The 13759-nt window shown below is 37.5% G+C and overlaps 1 protein-coding gene across 1 annotated transcript in view; it reads left to right on the forward strand.

The window, feature by feature from the left end:
- Window positions 1–6723, forward strand: part of ATIC (5-aminoimidazole-4-carboxamide ribonucleotide formyltransferase/IMP cyclohydrolase) — a 28218-nt gene extending 21495 nt beyond the window's left edge. The window contains exons 13-16 of the mRNA XM_026492014.4: window positions 2973–3065; window positions 4270–4452; window positions 5781–5936; window positions 6494–6723. Of these exons, the coding sequence (XP_026347799.1) occupies window positions 2973–3065; window positions 4270–4452; window positions 5781–5936; window positions 6494–6613 (552 nt within the window). The 3' untranslated portion in view covers window positions 6614–6723. The remainder of the gene's footprint in view (window positions 1–2972; window positions 3066–4269; window positions 4453–5780; window positions 5937–6493) is intronic.
- Window positions 6724–13759: the final 7036 nt, after the last annotated feature.

Raw genomic sequence — 13759 nt, forward strand, 5'->3', positions numbered from 1 at the left:
CCAGGTCTGACTTCGTTTTCATCATCTTTAAGTAGAATTGCTGAAAACAAGCTTTAAAACCTTTATCGGAATAGTTCAATCTGTTAATAAGTATATGGTGATGAAGACGTGATCTTTGTTGATTTAATATTCTTAGAATATCTATTTTTGAAAATTAATGGTGCCCTGAAGTAAATAAACATGGTAGGCATCATGTGTAGAAATACCTTTAAATTCGTTGCAGTCTGGGGCGCCTGGGTGGCTCAGTTGTTAAGCGTCTGTCTTTGGCTCAGGAAGTGATCCCAGCGTTCTGGGATCGAGCCCTGTATCAGGCTCCTCTGCTGGGAGCCTGCTTCTTCCTCTCCCACTGCCCCTGCTTGTGTTCCCTCTCACACTGGCTGTCTGTCAAATAAATAAATAAAATCTTTAAAAAAAAAAATTTGTTGCAGTCTACTCCTTTGGTCAAGCTGTAAGGTACTGTGATTTCCAGATGGAAGCAGTGTTTTGTACCAACGTTACTTACTGTATATAAGCTCACAGTAATATGAGGCCCCCCTTTTTTTTTTTTGAACACTTTATTAATCTGGCTGGTTAGTGGATCTTTTAAAATACTGAAACAGTATTGACCTAGATTACATGGTACCTATGTTGACAGCTCTGCCTAACTATTGAGGCTCTTACTTTTGTAAGTTTTCCTTGTAGGTTTATAGGTATTGGACTGATTAATAATTTAGCAGTATTTGATAAGTTTTGTGCGCCTAGCTGTGCTAACTTGGATGTTTTTTACAAGGAGTGAGGTATGTTTTTAATTCATCTTTTATCTAAATTCTTCTCTACTTGTTTCATATGTATTTTTAATTAGAAATTTGGAAGCTCAAGCGTAAGACTGATGGTTTTATCTTTTAGATTCCCTTCTTTTAAAGCAGTGTTTTGTTAACATGTCAAGCTCAAAATCCTTTTAGGTCTTAGAACAGTGGGAGAAGCAGAAGGAGTATGTATTAAGCATTAGTGAACATGCTTGAGTTATTTCCTCTTCCATTTTTCTTAAATAATGCTTTAATTTGTTTTAACTATTTGTGTCCCTTACTCCAACCCCCACCCCATCCCCCACTTGAAGTGTCTTGAATTCCTCCATCCTAACTCAGAATACCAGGGTTGCATTTCAAGGCAGACCTGTAGGAAAGCTGGTTTATGTTATTAATTTTTCTTAGAACTAAAAGAATAAAATGTACAGTTAGTGTCTCAAACAGCAGATACAGATAAGGATATACTACATTAATACTATCTTAGAATAATAAATTCTTAAGAAATTCTAACAATGTTTTTTAATTGAGCCTTTAATTTTGAGATAAAAATGAAAATTGCAGGTTCACACGCACTGTTAAGAATTCTCGTGTGCCGGATGTGAGGGCGTTCTGGCTGCGACATCTGTCACCCCATTGACCGCCAGGGTTGATTCGGCTGATCTGGCTGGCTAGGCAGGTGTCCCCTTCCTCCCTCACCGCTCCATGTGCGTCCCTCCCGAAGCTGTGCGCTCAGTTGAAGAGGACAATCTTACCCGACGGGGGAAAAAAAAGAATTCTCGTGTACCCTTTGCCCCATTTCCCCTGGTGGTAATGTCTTGCAAAACTACAGTACAGTATCATGACCATGATAATGATAGTCCAGGCACAGAACATTTCCATGACCATGAGGGTCCCTCGTGTTGCCCTCTTACAATCACACTCATTTCCTTCGTCCCTCCATTCCCTCCTTAATCCTTGGGTAACATCTAATTTGTTCCCTCTTTTATAATTTTCATTCAGTGTACTTTCATGAATGGGTTTTTATGTGAATATAAGCTTTCATTTCTCTCTTACAGAGACCCAGGAGTGTAATTGATGGCTGCTGGGTAGCATCGTAGTTGCATATTTTGTTTTTTAAACTGCCAAACTGTTGTCCAGAGAGCCTGTGCCATTTCACATTTTACGCCAGCAACAGATGGGTGACCCAGGTCTCTGCGTCCTTACTAGCTGTTAGTGTTGTCACTTTTCTTTAGTTAGGTATGTGGCAGTATCTCGTGATTTTAGTTAGCATTTTCTAAAGGCTAATGATGGGTATTTTTTTCATATTTATTTGCCATCTGTATATCCTTTTTAGTGATATGTCTCTTCATGTGTTTTGCCCGTTTTCTAATTAGATTGCTTTTGTCACTGAGTTTTGAGAGGTCTTTACATATTTTAGATACTAGTTCTTTTTTGGATATGTGGTTTGCAGATATTTTCTCCCAGTCTGTAGCTTATCTTTTTATCCTCTTAATACAGGGTCTTTTGAAGAACAGAAGTTTTAATTTTGATGAAGTCTAATTTATCAGGTTTTCACTTTGCTAATTGATCAGTTAGCTGCTGCTTTTATAGCCTTTGTCCACTTAGCATAGCTATATAGATTATCCTTCTTTTCAGTTTGTATTTGTTTTATTCTGTTTGGACTGGTAGTTCACAGTATTTTTGAATAGTTTCTACGTAGAATTTCTAGACAGAGCAGAAAATGATCCTAATTTGTTTTTTCCTGAACAGCCTTGGCTGTGTATGGACATCACAATTGTTTGTAATGCCTGCGAAAATTATTTTGTGTTTTTTCTGAACATAAATTTTATCGTGTTTCCATACATGTTTCTTGGTTCTGTGGTTGAGAAGGTATTATTTGTCAGTTTGGGGCGGATATGGTATTTTGTAACTAGTGTGTTATGTACATGGGCTTAAGCCTGAGTCGCTGCAAATGGCATTAGTCTGAGTCTGTGATGCATTAGGCACTGCTGAGTTCCACAGCAAGTATGTTGAATGTTGATTGTTTTTTTCAGTAAAGCACAGTTTCCAAAGAACAGTTCATTTCATTCTGTCCTTTGAGAGATACAACTACATTACAGGTCTGTTAAGATAAATAACATGTAAGATGCTTAAAGTTAAACGGAGTTACAAAAGTCTGATGCAATTGACCATCCTGTGTTTTTTCAGTTGCCAGAGTCTGCGCTCAGAGACCTCATTGTAGCCACCATTGCTGTGAAGTACACGCAGTCTAACTCCGTGTGCTATGCCAAGAATGGTCAGGTAACCAAGCTCTCAGACCCACTCGGGGCAGAGTGTTTTACAAAATGATACTCATCTCTCAGGTCCTATACTGCTTGGAAAAGAAAATCTGCCCAGTTTTTCTCTTCTGGGTTTGTCAGTATTTACTCAGTAACATAGGGGACTGTTAAAGCTAATGATAATAACAAACTATCTTTGGATCAATATATTAAAATTGGTCGTATTGCTTCTTGCTCAGACTGAGTTGACACATTTGGATTAGTGGGACTCTAATAGCTGCTATAACACTAGTTTATTCTAACTCTCTTCCTCCTGATTGGTGTCCAGTGAAGAGAGAGTAAAGAATGGTACTGCCACCCGTTTTTCCATGTTTTTGCAGCTTGTTGGGTATTTTCACATGTATTTCTAAGGTTACTTCACCGAGAATCTGTAGACTGCAACTTAATGTGATCTTTTAAAATCTAGTTTACTGAGACATAATTTATATGCAATAAAATTCACTCTTTTTAAGTGTCGAGTTTTGAACAGTTTTCCCAAATTATGTAGTTACGTGACCACTACCATAATCAAGATATTGAACATTTGTTGCTGACGTTAATTAAGCAAGATATTTAACTTGTTTCCTAGTGCACTGAGCCATAGAATGCAGAACCGAGCCAGCTCATCACTGGGGCCTCTCCTAACCTGGACTGACCTGGTTCTGGCTTTGCCATAGCTTTCAGCAGCATTGGGAGCCTTTTTCACAGTGTCTTGAGCTCTTCTCTTAGCATTTGTTAAATTATTTGGCCCGTAAGTGGGGGAGGGAAAGTGTGGATATTAATTAGCGTGTGACCTGGAAGACTCTTTGAAATTCAGAATTTTAGCTGATTGTCAATTGTTAAAAGATTGCTTGTCTCTAATAATGAAAACTTGGGAGATTGTGGCTACTGGTCTCCTTTGACTCAGGTTCTAAGAAGTTCGAGTAAAATTGTGCTTCACTACTGATTTCCAGGAGTTCTAGAAACTTCCAGAGTATTAGTAGCCATACTTCAAATGTCACTGAAGAGAAAAAAATGTATAAATAGTAGTTATAAACTTCTGCCTTTACTTTTTAATGACTTAAAATTTTTTTGTAATTTGGCTGATATTTTTTCCACAAAATTGATGGATTTTAGGGACTGTACACAAAAGATCTGTTAAGAAAAACATGTTGGAAGAGATTGATCTTAATGTTCATGTTCTTCAGGTTATCGGCATTGGAGCAGGACAGCAGTCCCGAATACACTGCACCCGCCTTGCAGGGGATAAGGCAAACTATTGGTGGCTTAGACATCATCCACAGGTTCTTTCAATGAAGTTTAAAACTGGAGTGAAGAGAGCAGAAATCTCCAATGCCATTGATCAGTATGTTACTGGAACCATTGGCGAGGTAAAAGTCTTGTCATTGGGTTTCTGGGTAGAGTATACTGGTATACTCACTTTTTTCTGTAACGGACTACCTTCATCACTGCTGAGAGAAAATGGTATTTTTCTTGAAGTTTTATGTTGTCTAAAATTGTAATTCTGAATTTCTTAACAGTTCTTCATTGTCTTGACTTGAACTTTGTTCACAGTTCTTCATCCCTTTCTGACACCACAGACCTTCCCTGTCTTTAAATTATAACCATTGGTTTAGTTTTGTTTGTACTTCCCCTGTTGATTTTAAGCTTTTGATGGCAGGGACTCTTTTGTCACCTATCCTGAGGTTTCTGTCACAGTGCCAAGCATGATGCTTGCTACGTGATACGTGTGTATTCAACATGAAATACAAATTATCTGGTAGCGGGTAATCACGGTCTTCTCCTCCAACATTTTCTACCAGTGCCTTTAACAACTCTGTATATTTTTGTTACGTTTCGTATTCTTTAATGTCTTCAGTTTTAAAGAAGGCATATGAGAGCAATAAAATTACAGCTAACAAGTAGCCTGCCAAAAATACAGAATTTAGCCCCATTTTTGGACATAGCAAGTGCTTGATCCTGTATGGAAAACAAAAGAGAGAAGTCTGGTAATCAGACTCTCGATGGTCTTCTGAGGGGGTGAGTTGACCACACTATCTTGTCTACAAATTCAGGGACAGGAATCCATGACATAATAAGTATCATTGAAGAGTGTGCCTTATAACCATAAAGTACTTAACTCATAAGCCTTTCTTTTTTTACTTTAATATTTGTATTTAACTGTTTGATATTATCTAGCAAAATCCAGCTCATAGTTCTGGGAGAAGCTTTATATGTGTGTGAACAAGAGGTTAAAAGTACCTTGTTTAAGCCAAAAAATCATCCAAAATGGAAGCACCTTTTTTGAAATATGAATACCATGAATCATACCTTGATTCATCTGTTAAGACTGAGTGTAGACTTAAGGCTATGTAAATACAGTTCTAGAACATCCATCATCATCCATTTGCTTGCTTTTGACACAGGGATATAAAGTAGATCTCACTTAGGCAGAGATTAAAAAACAAAATATATTTAAAATAAACTGATTTACAAAGTAAATGGTATAATCTTTATTTGGTACACTTAGAATTACTTTTCTTAATGAAATGTTAAAAGCATTAAAAAAAAAAAGATTCTAGAGATGTAAACTGGAATGAGCCATTGTAATTAAATCCTGGGAGAAATGCCCAACTGCTTTCTGGCATTCTGATTTGCATCAGAAAGTACTAAAGATCATGTCCAAAACCTTTCTCCTCTCTCCACCCTCTACTCTTAGGATGAAGATTTGATAAAGTGGAAGGCATTGTTTGAGGAAGTGCCTGAATTATTAACTGAAGCAGAGAAGAAGGAATGGGTTGACAAACTTAGTGAAGTTTCTGTCAGCTCTGATGCCTTTTTTCCTTTTAGGGATAATGTAGACAGAGCTAAAAGGGTAAGTATGGAATTGATGTGCATTTGCATAGAATTGATTATTATGTAAAAACTATTTCAGGGATGCCTGGGTTGCTCAGTTGGTTAAGCTTCTGCCTTTGGCTCAGGTCATGAACCCAGGACCATGGAATCCAGCCCCACATCAGGCTCCTTGCTTAGCAGGGGGTCTGCTTCTCCCTCTCCCTGTGCCCCTCCTCCCTGCTTGTGTGTTCCCTCTTTCTCTCCCTCGTCTCTCTCTCTCTCTCTCTCTCTCTCTCTCTCGGACAAATAAATATTAAAAAAAAAAAACAAAAAAAACTACTTCAGAAATCCTACTTCTGTTTAGTTTCTGTGAATTCTGTATCCAAGTTATGGCAGTGTGGTATATCAGTGATATTTAATTATTTTACTTTTCCATTTGATGTATGAATAACCCAAATCGTATTACTTTCCTGTTTTGACTGAGTGAATCAGTCTGCACTGTGAATCATTAGCTTATGCTTTCTAGAGGGGATTTTGATTTTTGCATGTCTTCACCTAAAATTGTGTTTTGAAAGTCAGTATCTCTTCTTCCCTCAGAGTGGTGTGGCCTACATTGCTGCTCCTTCTGGTTCTGCTGCTGACAAAGTTGTGATTGAGGCTTGCGATGAACTGGGAATAATCCTTGCTCATACGAATCTTCGGCTCTTTCATCACTGATTTCATTGCACAGTATTTTATGGTTTGCTTATGTGTAGTGAAAAATCACATGTGACATTCTGACAATATCTTTTTTTAAAAATAAAACATTAAGTTGTAGTCATCTTGGATCCATAGCTTTTGGTTGTATTTAATTTCTTAAAGTTACAGGCTCTCTAGCATGACAAACATTACCCACAAATATTTGTGTGTAAGAAATACAGGAACATGCCTGCCTCCTGGAGCTCAACTCATCCCAAAACATTGCCTGTGTGAAACATCTAAAAATCATCAAACAAGCCAGAGAAACTGAGCAGACCCTAGAGTTAGATAGCATAAGCATCTATGGTTTTCTCACAGGGGATTCCGCTCATGTAGCTTTTCTTTTAGTCAGAGTTCTAAAAAGGTTGTCTCCTTTCTAAGCAAAATTTTGAGATCTGTTTGAATTTTAGCGTGATGTATGGGTCAAGTTTTACTTTTCTTGCCATATATTTATCCCAGTGTTTCACCATCATTTGAAAAAACTGTTGGATTGCCTGTTCACTCAGTTAACCGTTACTTGCGACAGGTCTGTTTCTGGACTCTGTTCCGTTCGTAGTTATGTTTGTCCTAAAGCCAATACCATGCTGTCTTGAAAATTGTAGCTTTTTATGAAATCAGATAACGGGAGTCCTTCATCTTTGTCCCTTATAAAACTTGTTTGGCTATTCCAGGGCTTTGGCATTTCCATATAAACTTTAGAACTAACTAGTCTATTTCTACAAAAAAAAATTGTTGGGGTGTTGATTGGAATTGCATTGAATCCATAGATCAATTTGTGGAGATTTTACATCTCTCCTTTCCCTTTGAAGGTTGATTCTGTCTGGTTTCCACCACCTTTTGTTGCTCTCCAGTGGTTTCACATAGATTTTGTAACATTTTTGTCCCATGTTCATAACTGTCTGTAGGAGGGTTAATCCAATACAATCTGCTCTATCCTTAAGAGAATCAGAAATAGATAGGAATATCATAGGGAAATTTCTAGTCACTGTTTCCATTTCTTTTCTAAGTCAATTCTAGCAAAGTATATTTTTTTCTCCTAGGAAATTTGACCATTTTGTCTAAGTTTTCAAGGTTGTTGGCACGTAGTAATATTTTTCTGAAATTTTAAAGGGTATTTTTAATGGAAGTTTTGGGATGGAGACAAATTAGTTAAACTGTACCTGTCATCCAAGTACAATTCATGATCACTAGTTTTATCTACCGTTTCCCCACTTACCCTCCGCAACACTGATTATTGTGAAGCACGATATGGGTATTTCCTCTAAATATTTCAGTTAAAGTAACTCTCAAAGAAATTTTTGAAGTAATATATTTACTCTTTAAAATATATAATAATACCTATCTGCTGAAAGAGCCGAGAAATAATGATACCCCGGTAGCAATGAGCATACCTAGTGCCAAGTTCTTGGTTTCTAATGGCACTCCAATAAAAGGATTCAGGACTCCTTGGAGGAATAGCTGACTTTAGGACTGGGGCAGGAAATAATATAAGATGAGATGCCTGGAGCACCTTACAGTGCCGGAAGGTAAGGAAGTACTTTAAAAGCAAACATGATGGGAGTATGTCAAAGGATAGGAGCCAACTAAAAGAATTCCCAATAGCCAAAGCTGGAATCATTTGAGCAATGAAGTAATGTAGTGTTGGCTTATAACCCAATCTATGAACTATCTGAGTTCATGGCTGACCTAATGAATGATTGAATAAATAAATGGAGAATAAATCTGTGCAGAATTTTAAGTAATTTATATGGGTATTCCACTTCTCAAGAAGATGAGCATAACTCCCCACCCCTTAAGTGTGGGCTGCGCATAGTGACTTCTTTCCAAAGTGTGTGGCATGGAAAGGGGGATAAAGGATAACTACAGTGGAGAGACCTGACCTACAGCACCTTAGCCACGTGATGAGGGTTAAACAAGCATGTCACATTGATGTCTGTACCTCCAAATGGGAGTAGCACTTTACCTCTGTGGTCTTCTTTCCAAAAATCTACAACCCCAGTTTAGTCATAGGAGAAACATCAGGCAACTCCCAATTTAAGGACATTCTACAAAATACTGGGACTAAAAACTGTCAAGATCATGAAAAACAAGGGAAATCTGAAAACCTCAGTCTAGAGGAGACTAAAGAGACCTGTTGACTAATGTAATGTCTCCAGGATAGACCGCTTGAAGAGAGAAAGGACACCAAGTAAAAAAGCCCCAGTGAAGTTGTTATTATGGATCAATGTTGATTCATTAGTTGTAACAAATGATGATAAAAGGAGAAACTTGGTGTAGGGCACATGGGAACTCTGTACCACCTTCGCAATTTCTTCTGTAAATCCAAGTATTAGAAAAAAAAAGTTTGTTAAAAAAATATGTAACCATACTTCAAGTATCACACTGAAAGGCATAACGGTTATTAATATCAAATACCCAGTTACTCTCCAGATCTTCCACATTGGCTTTTTCCCCCCTGAGTTTGTTGGTAATAAGAGCCAAGCCTGAGACACACATTGCGTTTGGCTCATCTCAAGTCACTTAGTTGAGTGGTTCCTCCTTTTTTATTTTTATTTTTTTGCAGTCAATTATTGAAGATACCAGGTTTTTGGTTCCATAGAGTTTCCAATATTCTGAATTTTGTTACTGGATTCCTGTAATGGCATTTTATTTCATTTGTGTCTCTGTTCCTTTATTTCTTGTAAACTGATAGTTGTAGTTTAATGATTTTATTTTTAAGTTTGATCTATCAACAGTAGAGAAAGATGGATCGAAACCTCCCTCTGCGAAGATGAGTTTACCAGTTTCTCTCTGCAGATTTATCAATGTGCTTCATGCATATTTGAAGCTAAAAAAGTGCTTGCATGCATTAAGGTACTATTTTTCATAGTGATTTTATGTACTAACTCCAATCCTACTAACAATTTTTGTCTTGGATAAAATAAGTTATTTTATCTAATATGAACATAGCTAGACTGGCTCTTCTTTGGTTTATGTATGTCTAATACTTTTCACTCTTTGGTGCTCTATGCTTTAGGTGCAGATATATCTGGAATCTGTTTTTGTTTTAATGCAGTTTGCCAACCAAAATGCAAAAGCATTCAGGTCATTTATATTCATTTCAATTACTGATATATTTGGACCCTATTTCTACCGTCCTTTTAAGTTTGAACCATTTTTATTCCGTTTGTACTATTGCTTTAAATTGTTAGCTATATTTCTCCCGTAATAAGAACTTCTACCTGTTTAATGAACATTTCCCCATTCCCACCCACCCAAACTCCCATAATGTCAATTCCTAGCCTTTTCAATTCTGGGATAGAGACATTTTCTCTTAGGTTTTGTTGTTGTCGTTGTTGTTGTTTTTTAAGACAAGCTTTCCAAGGTTTCTGTTAACCTTTACTTCACATACCTCTTGGCATTTCTCCTGAGTTTCTCTCTCCTCAGATATAAACTGTATGCAATGTGGTCTGCTAGGCACAAATTCATTTTTAAAAAGAAATTATAATAAATCATGCCTGTGGAAAGTGCATAAAACACCTACAGTTTAAAGAATGATTTGTAAACAAACACCTATGTCGCCACTAGCCAGGTCAAGAAAAATAATTTTGCTGGCAGCTCCCGTACCCACTGATATGCCTCTTCTGGATTATGTTTTCCCATTTTTCCCTCCAGAAAACTACCTTGTGCCTTTTATGATAATCACTAACTTGTTTTGCCTCTCACCAGTTGGGTGATCTCGGGCATGTCATTTGACCTCTTGCAGTTTGTTTCCTCAGCTGTAAAATAGGGACGGATTTGCTCCTGGAGAGGGTGAGTAGCTCTCAGTTAAAAGCACTTCCGGTTAAAACCACATGAAACTAGTTTGTCAGGTTCAAGTCTCCGCTCTGCTACTTAGGAGCTGCGTGATGTCAGGCTGTTCACCCAGCCTCTCCCTCACTTTCTGTTTGTAAGCTGATGCTGATAACAGTACCCACCTTGTAGGGTTGTGACGAGTAGATGAGACAACGTGTGTTAGAACACTTAGAACACCATCCGGAACATATAAAAAATACCATTTGTAAAAAATGCTAGGGTTGCCTGTCTGGCACAGATAGGTTGGGCGTCTGACTCTTGATTTTGGCTCAGGTCATGATCTCATGGTTGTGAGATCGAAGCCCGTGTCAGGGTTCATGCTCTCTCCCTCTCCCTGCCCCTTCTGCTTGTGCTCTCTTTCAAATAAATAAATAAATCTTTAAAATCAATGCTAGTTATTCATAATGCTTTTGTGTATATGGAAGCATGGAAGGTAGTGGAGGATGATATTAATGTGCAGAAATTGCTTAAGTAAAGGTATGTTTATGGAAGATTTTTTTCAGTTTCTGAATAGGTAGCCAGAAGATTTCTGAGTTCTTTCAACCCTTCATCTACTGTTTCCCCACACCTCACTTACCATTAAACAAAAGGATATTACAGAGACTTTCTGTAAGTAAAGTGGCATTTTCTTCTTTTTATTGAAATAAGATTCACATACATAAAATTTACCATTTTAACAATTTCAAAGTTACAAGTCAGTGATTTTTTAAGAGGTGTATATTCACAAATTTTTATCACCATCACCACTGCCTAATTCTGGAACATTTTCATCACCCAAAACGAAGCCCATCCCCATGAGCAGTTATTCTCTGTTCCTTCCCCCTGCCCTTCGTAACCATTAATCTACTTTCTCTGTTAGTTTGCCTATTCTGGACACTTCATATAAATGGACTCATATGATAATGTGGCCTTTTGTGCCCGACTTCTTTCACTTACCATAGTGTTTTTAAGGTTCATGTTGTAGTGTGTTTCAAGAACTTCATTCCTTTAAACAGTCAAATAGTATTCCATTGTATGGATATATCACATTTTGTTTAGTCATCAGTTAAACATTTGGGTTGTTTCCACCTTTTGGCTATTACGAATAATGGTGTGATGAACGTGTGTGTACAAGTTTTTATGTAAACATATGTTTTCAGTTCTCTCGTGCACATACCTAGGAGTGGAATTGCTGGGTCCTATGGCAGTTCTGGGGCTAACTTTTTGGAGAACCACCAAACTGTTTTCCACAGCAGCTGGACCATTTTACTTTTCCACCAGCAATGTATGAGGGTTTCAATTTCTCCACCAAAGCGGCATGTGTTTGAGTCAAATACAGCTTTCAGCGCTTGGCTCAGAATCTTAGAACTAATGCTGAATTACACAGATCAGTAGATTTCATTGTAAAGTCCTGTCCAGTGGTTTGCTGACAGAGGCCATGTTTCCTTCTGGAACAAAATGGATGGCAGTTTCCAAAGTACCGTAATGCAAAAAGAGAAAAGAAGGCCAAGGGAGAATCCTTGGCCTTTGTTGTATTTTATGTACGAGGGGCCCACTGTGGTGGGCAGCATGCAGGACGTGGGATTCCAGCACCAGTGCGCCCAGGGTGCTGCCGATCCACCACTCGCTGCCTCCCGCAGCCTCCAAGCAGTACTAATTGTGAGTCTTCGGGGCTCCACACCAGAGCTATTTTACAGACAAATTTGGCTCCTAAGATTGTTGAAACCCACATGTCTCTAAAGAGTAAGTAAAAATGAATTCAAGGAAATGTAAAACATGCTTTAATATCTCGTACCTGACTCTACTGAGGAATGTTAAAAAAGGAATTTCTGTTTTTGGCTTTCAGCTGAAGCACCATTTCTCTGCTCTTTTATTGCTGTATTTTCTTTCCTTCCTTTTTGTTTGCAATTCAAATTAATCTTTTATTTTAACGAAGATACTGAGTGAGACAATGTGGCAATCACAGTAACTCTCATTTCAAATATGAGCACCATATACTCTTTTACAAGAATTTTCTTAGTCTGAAAAAGCCACGACAGTGCCTGGTCATCTTTGTGCTGCTTCTGCTTATCAGCCTTTATGGTTGTCTTTAAATGCTCCCAAACATGAGAAGTCCCAAGAGTGGTCTTCTTCTCCTTTTTCTTTTTTTTTTTTTTAATGGTTGAAATGTATCTCCTGAAAATGGGATTTTTTAATTGTAGCCTGCCACTTTCCCTACCCCAGTAATGGGAATTTACTGAATAGGAAGCAATTTCAGCATTTAAATGTGCTGATGTGATGTTTCTTAATCACTTTAATGAGTTTCATGCAACTAGAAATGGAATAGAAATTTCAATGGAAATAGAATTAAATAGAAAAGTCATTTCCTATACTCGTAATTTCCACCTGATCATTTCTTCATTCACCACCTTAGAAAGTGTGCCTCACAGACTTACAGTGATATTATTATGCACGCCAATTTGCGTCATTCACTTAGGCCATTAGAGCTGAAAACAATATAAATACACAATAAGTTTTGTTTCAAATCAAATGCAGCAAGGCAAAGTAAAGCTTCAAATCTACAATTTGTCTTTTTAAAATCTGATATATTTACTAGTTTTGCCTGATTTTTTCTTGAATTGGCAATTTCTTGCCTGAATCGAGATTGGTCTTTCAATTATGTCTTTTCAATCTGGCCTGTTTAAGAATTCTCAGGAGAAGTATCATGAGTCCGTAAAAACTGTAAAAGAACTTTGGAAATCATCTTGGTTCTCATGTTTGAATGATTTTACTGAGAAATAGTAAAAAAGAAGGTTTTACCATTCTTGCATTTTGATGCTGAAACATAAAAGTCCATTTAAACTTGTTTAATTTGTTCTTATTATTTAAATGTAGTTACTGATTCACTATTGAAAGTTTAATTTGTAAGATTAATATACTGCTTTTGAGAATGTAGCAGACATTCTGCAAAAAGTGGTATTCTTAAGTCTTAAATGTGGAGCTTGTGTCTTTTACATTTCGTTTATAAATTGTCAGAAGGGCCTGCTATTCATTTAATTAATACAGTCCAAGTGGATTTACTTAAACTGACATTTAGGAAGAGTTTCAGGCTTGCAGATAGGCAAGTGGTTTGAAGCACATTCTCAACTGATAGCTGTTCTTTTCCTTATGTTTTAAAATATGAAGACTTTTAAAGCAAGATGGAGTTGAGGTGTAGACCTTCACCCGCATGTTACCTGGGCCTCCCCTTCACCTATGAAGACCAGCCTGCTTGCTCTCAGGCCTGCGTCTTCGGTGGGACTTCCCACTGCACGCTGTGTAGATTTATATTGA

Source organism: Ursus arctos, unplaced genomic scaffold, assembly GCF_023065955.2.
Source record: "Ursus arctos isolate Adak ecotype North America unplaced genomic scaffold, UrsArc2.0 scaffold_1, whole genome shotgun sequence".
Taxonomy (NCBI): domain Eukaryota; kingdom Metazoa; phylum Chordata; class Mammalia; order Carnivora; family Ursidae; genus Ursus; species Ursus arctos.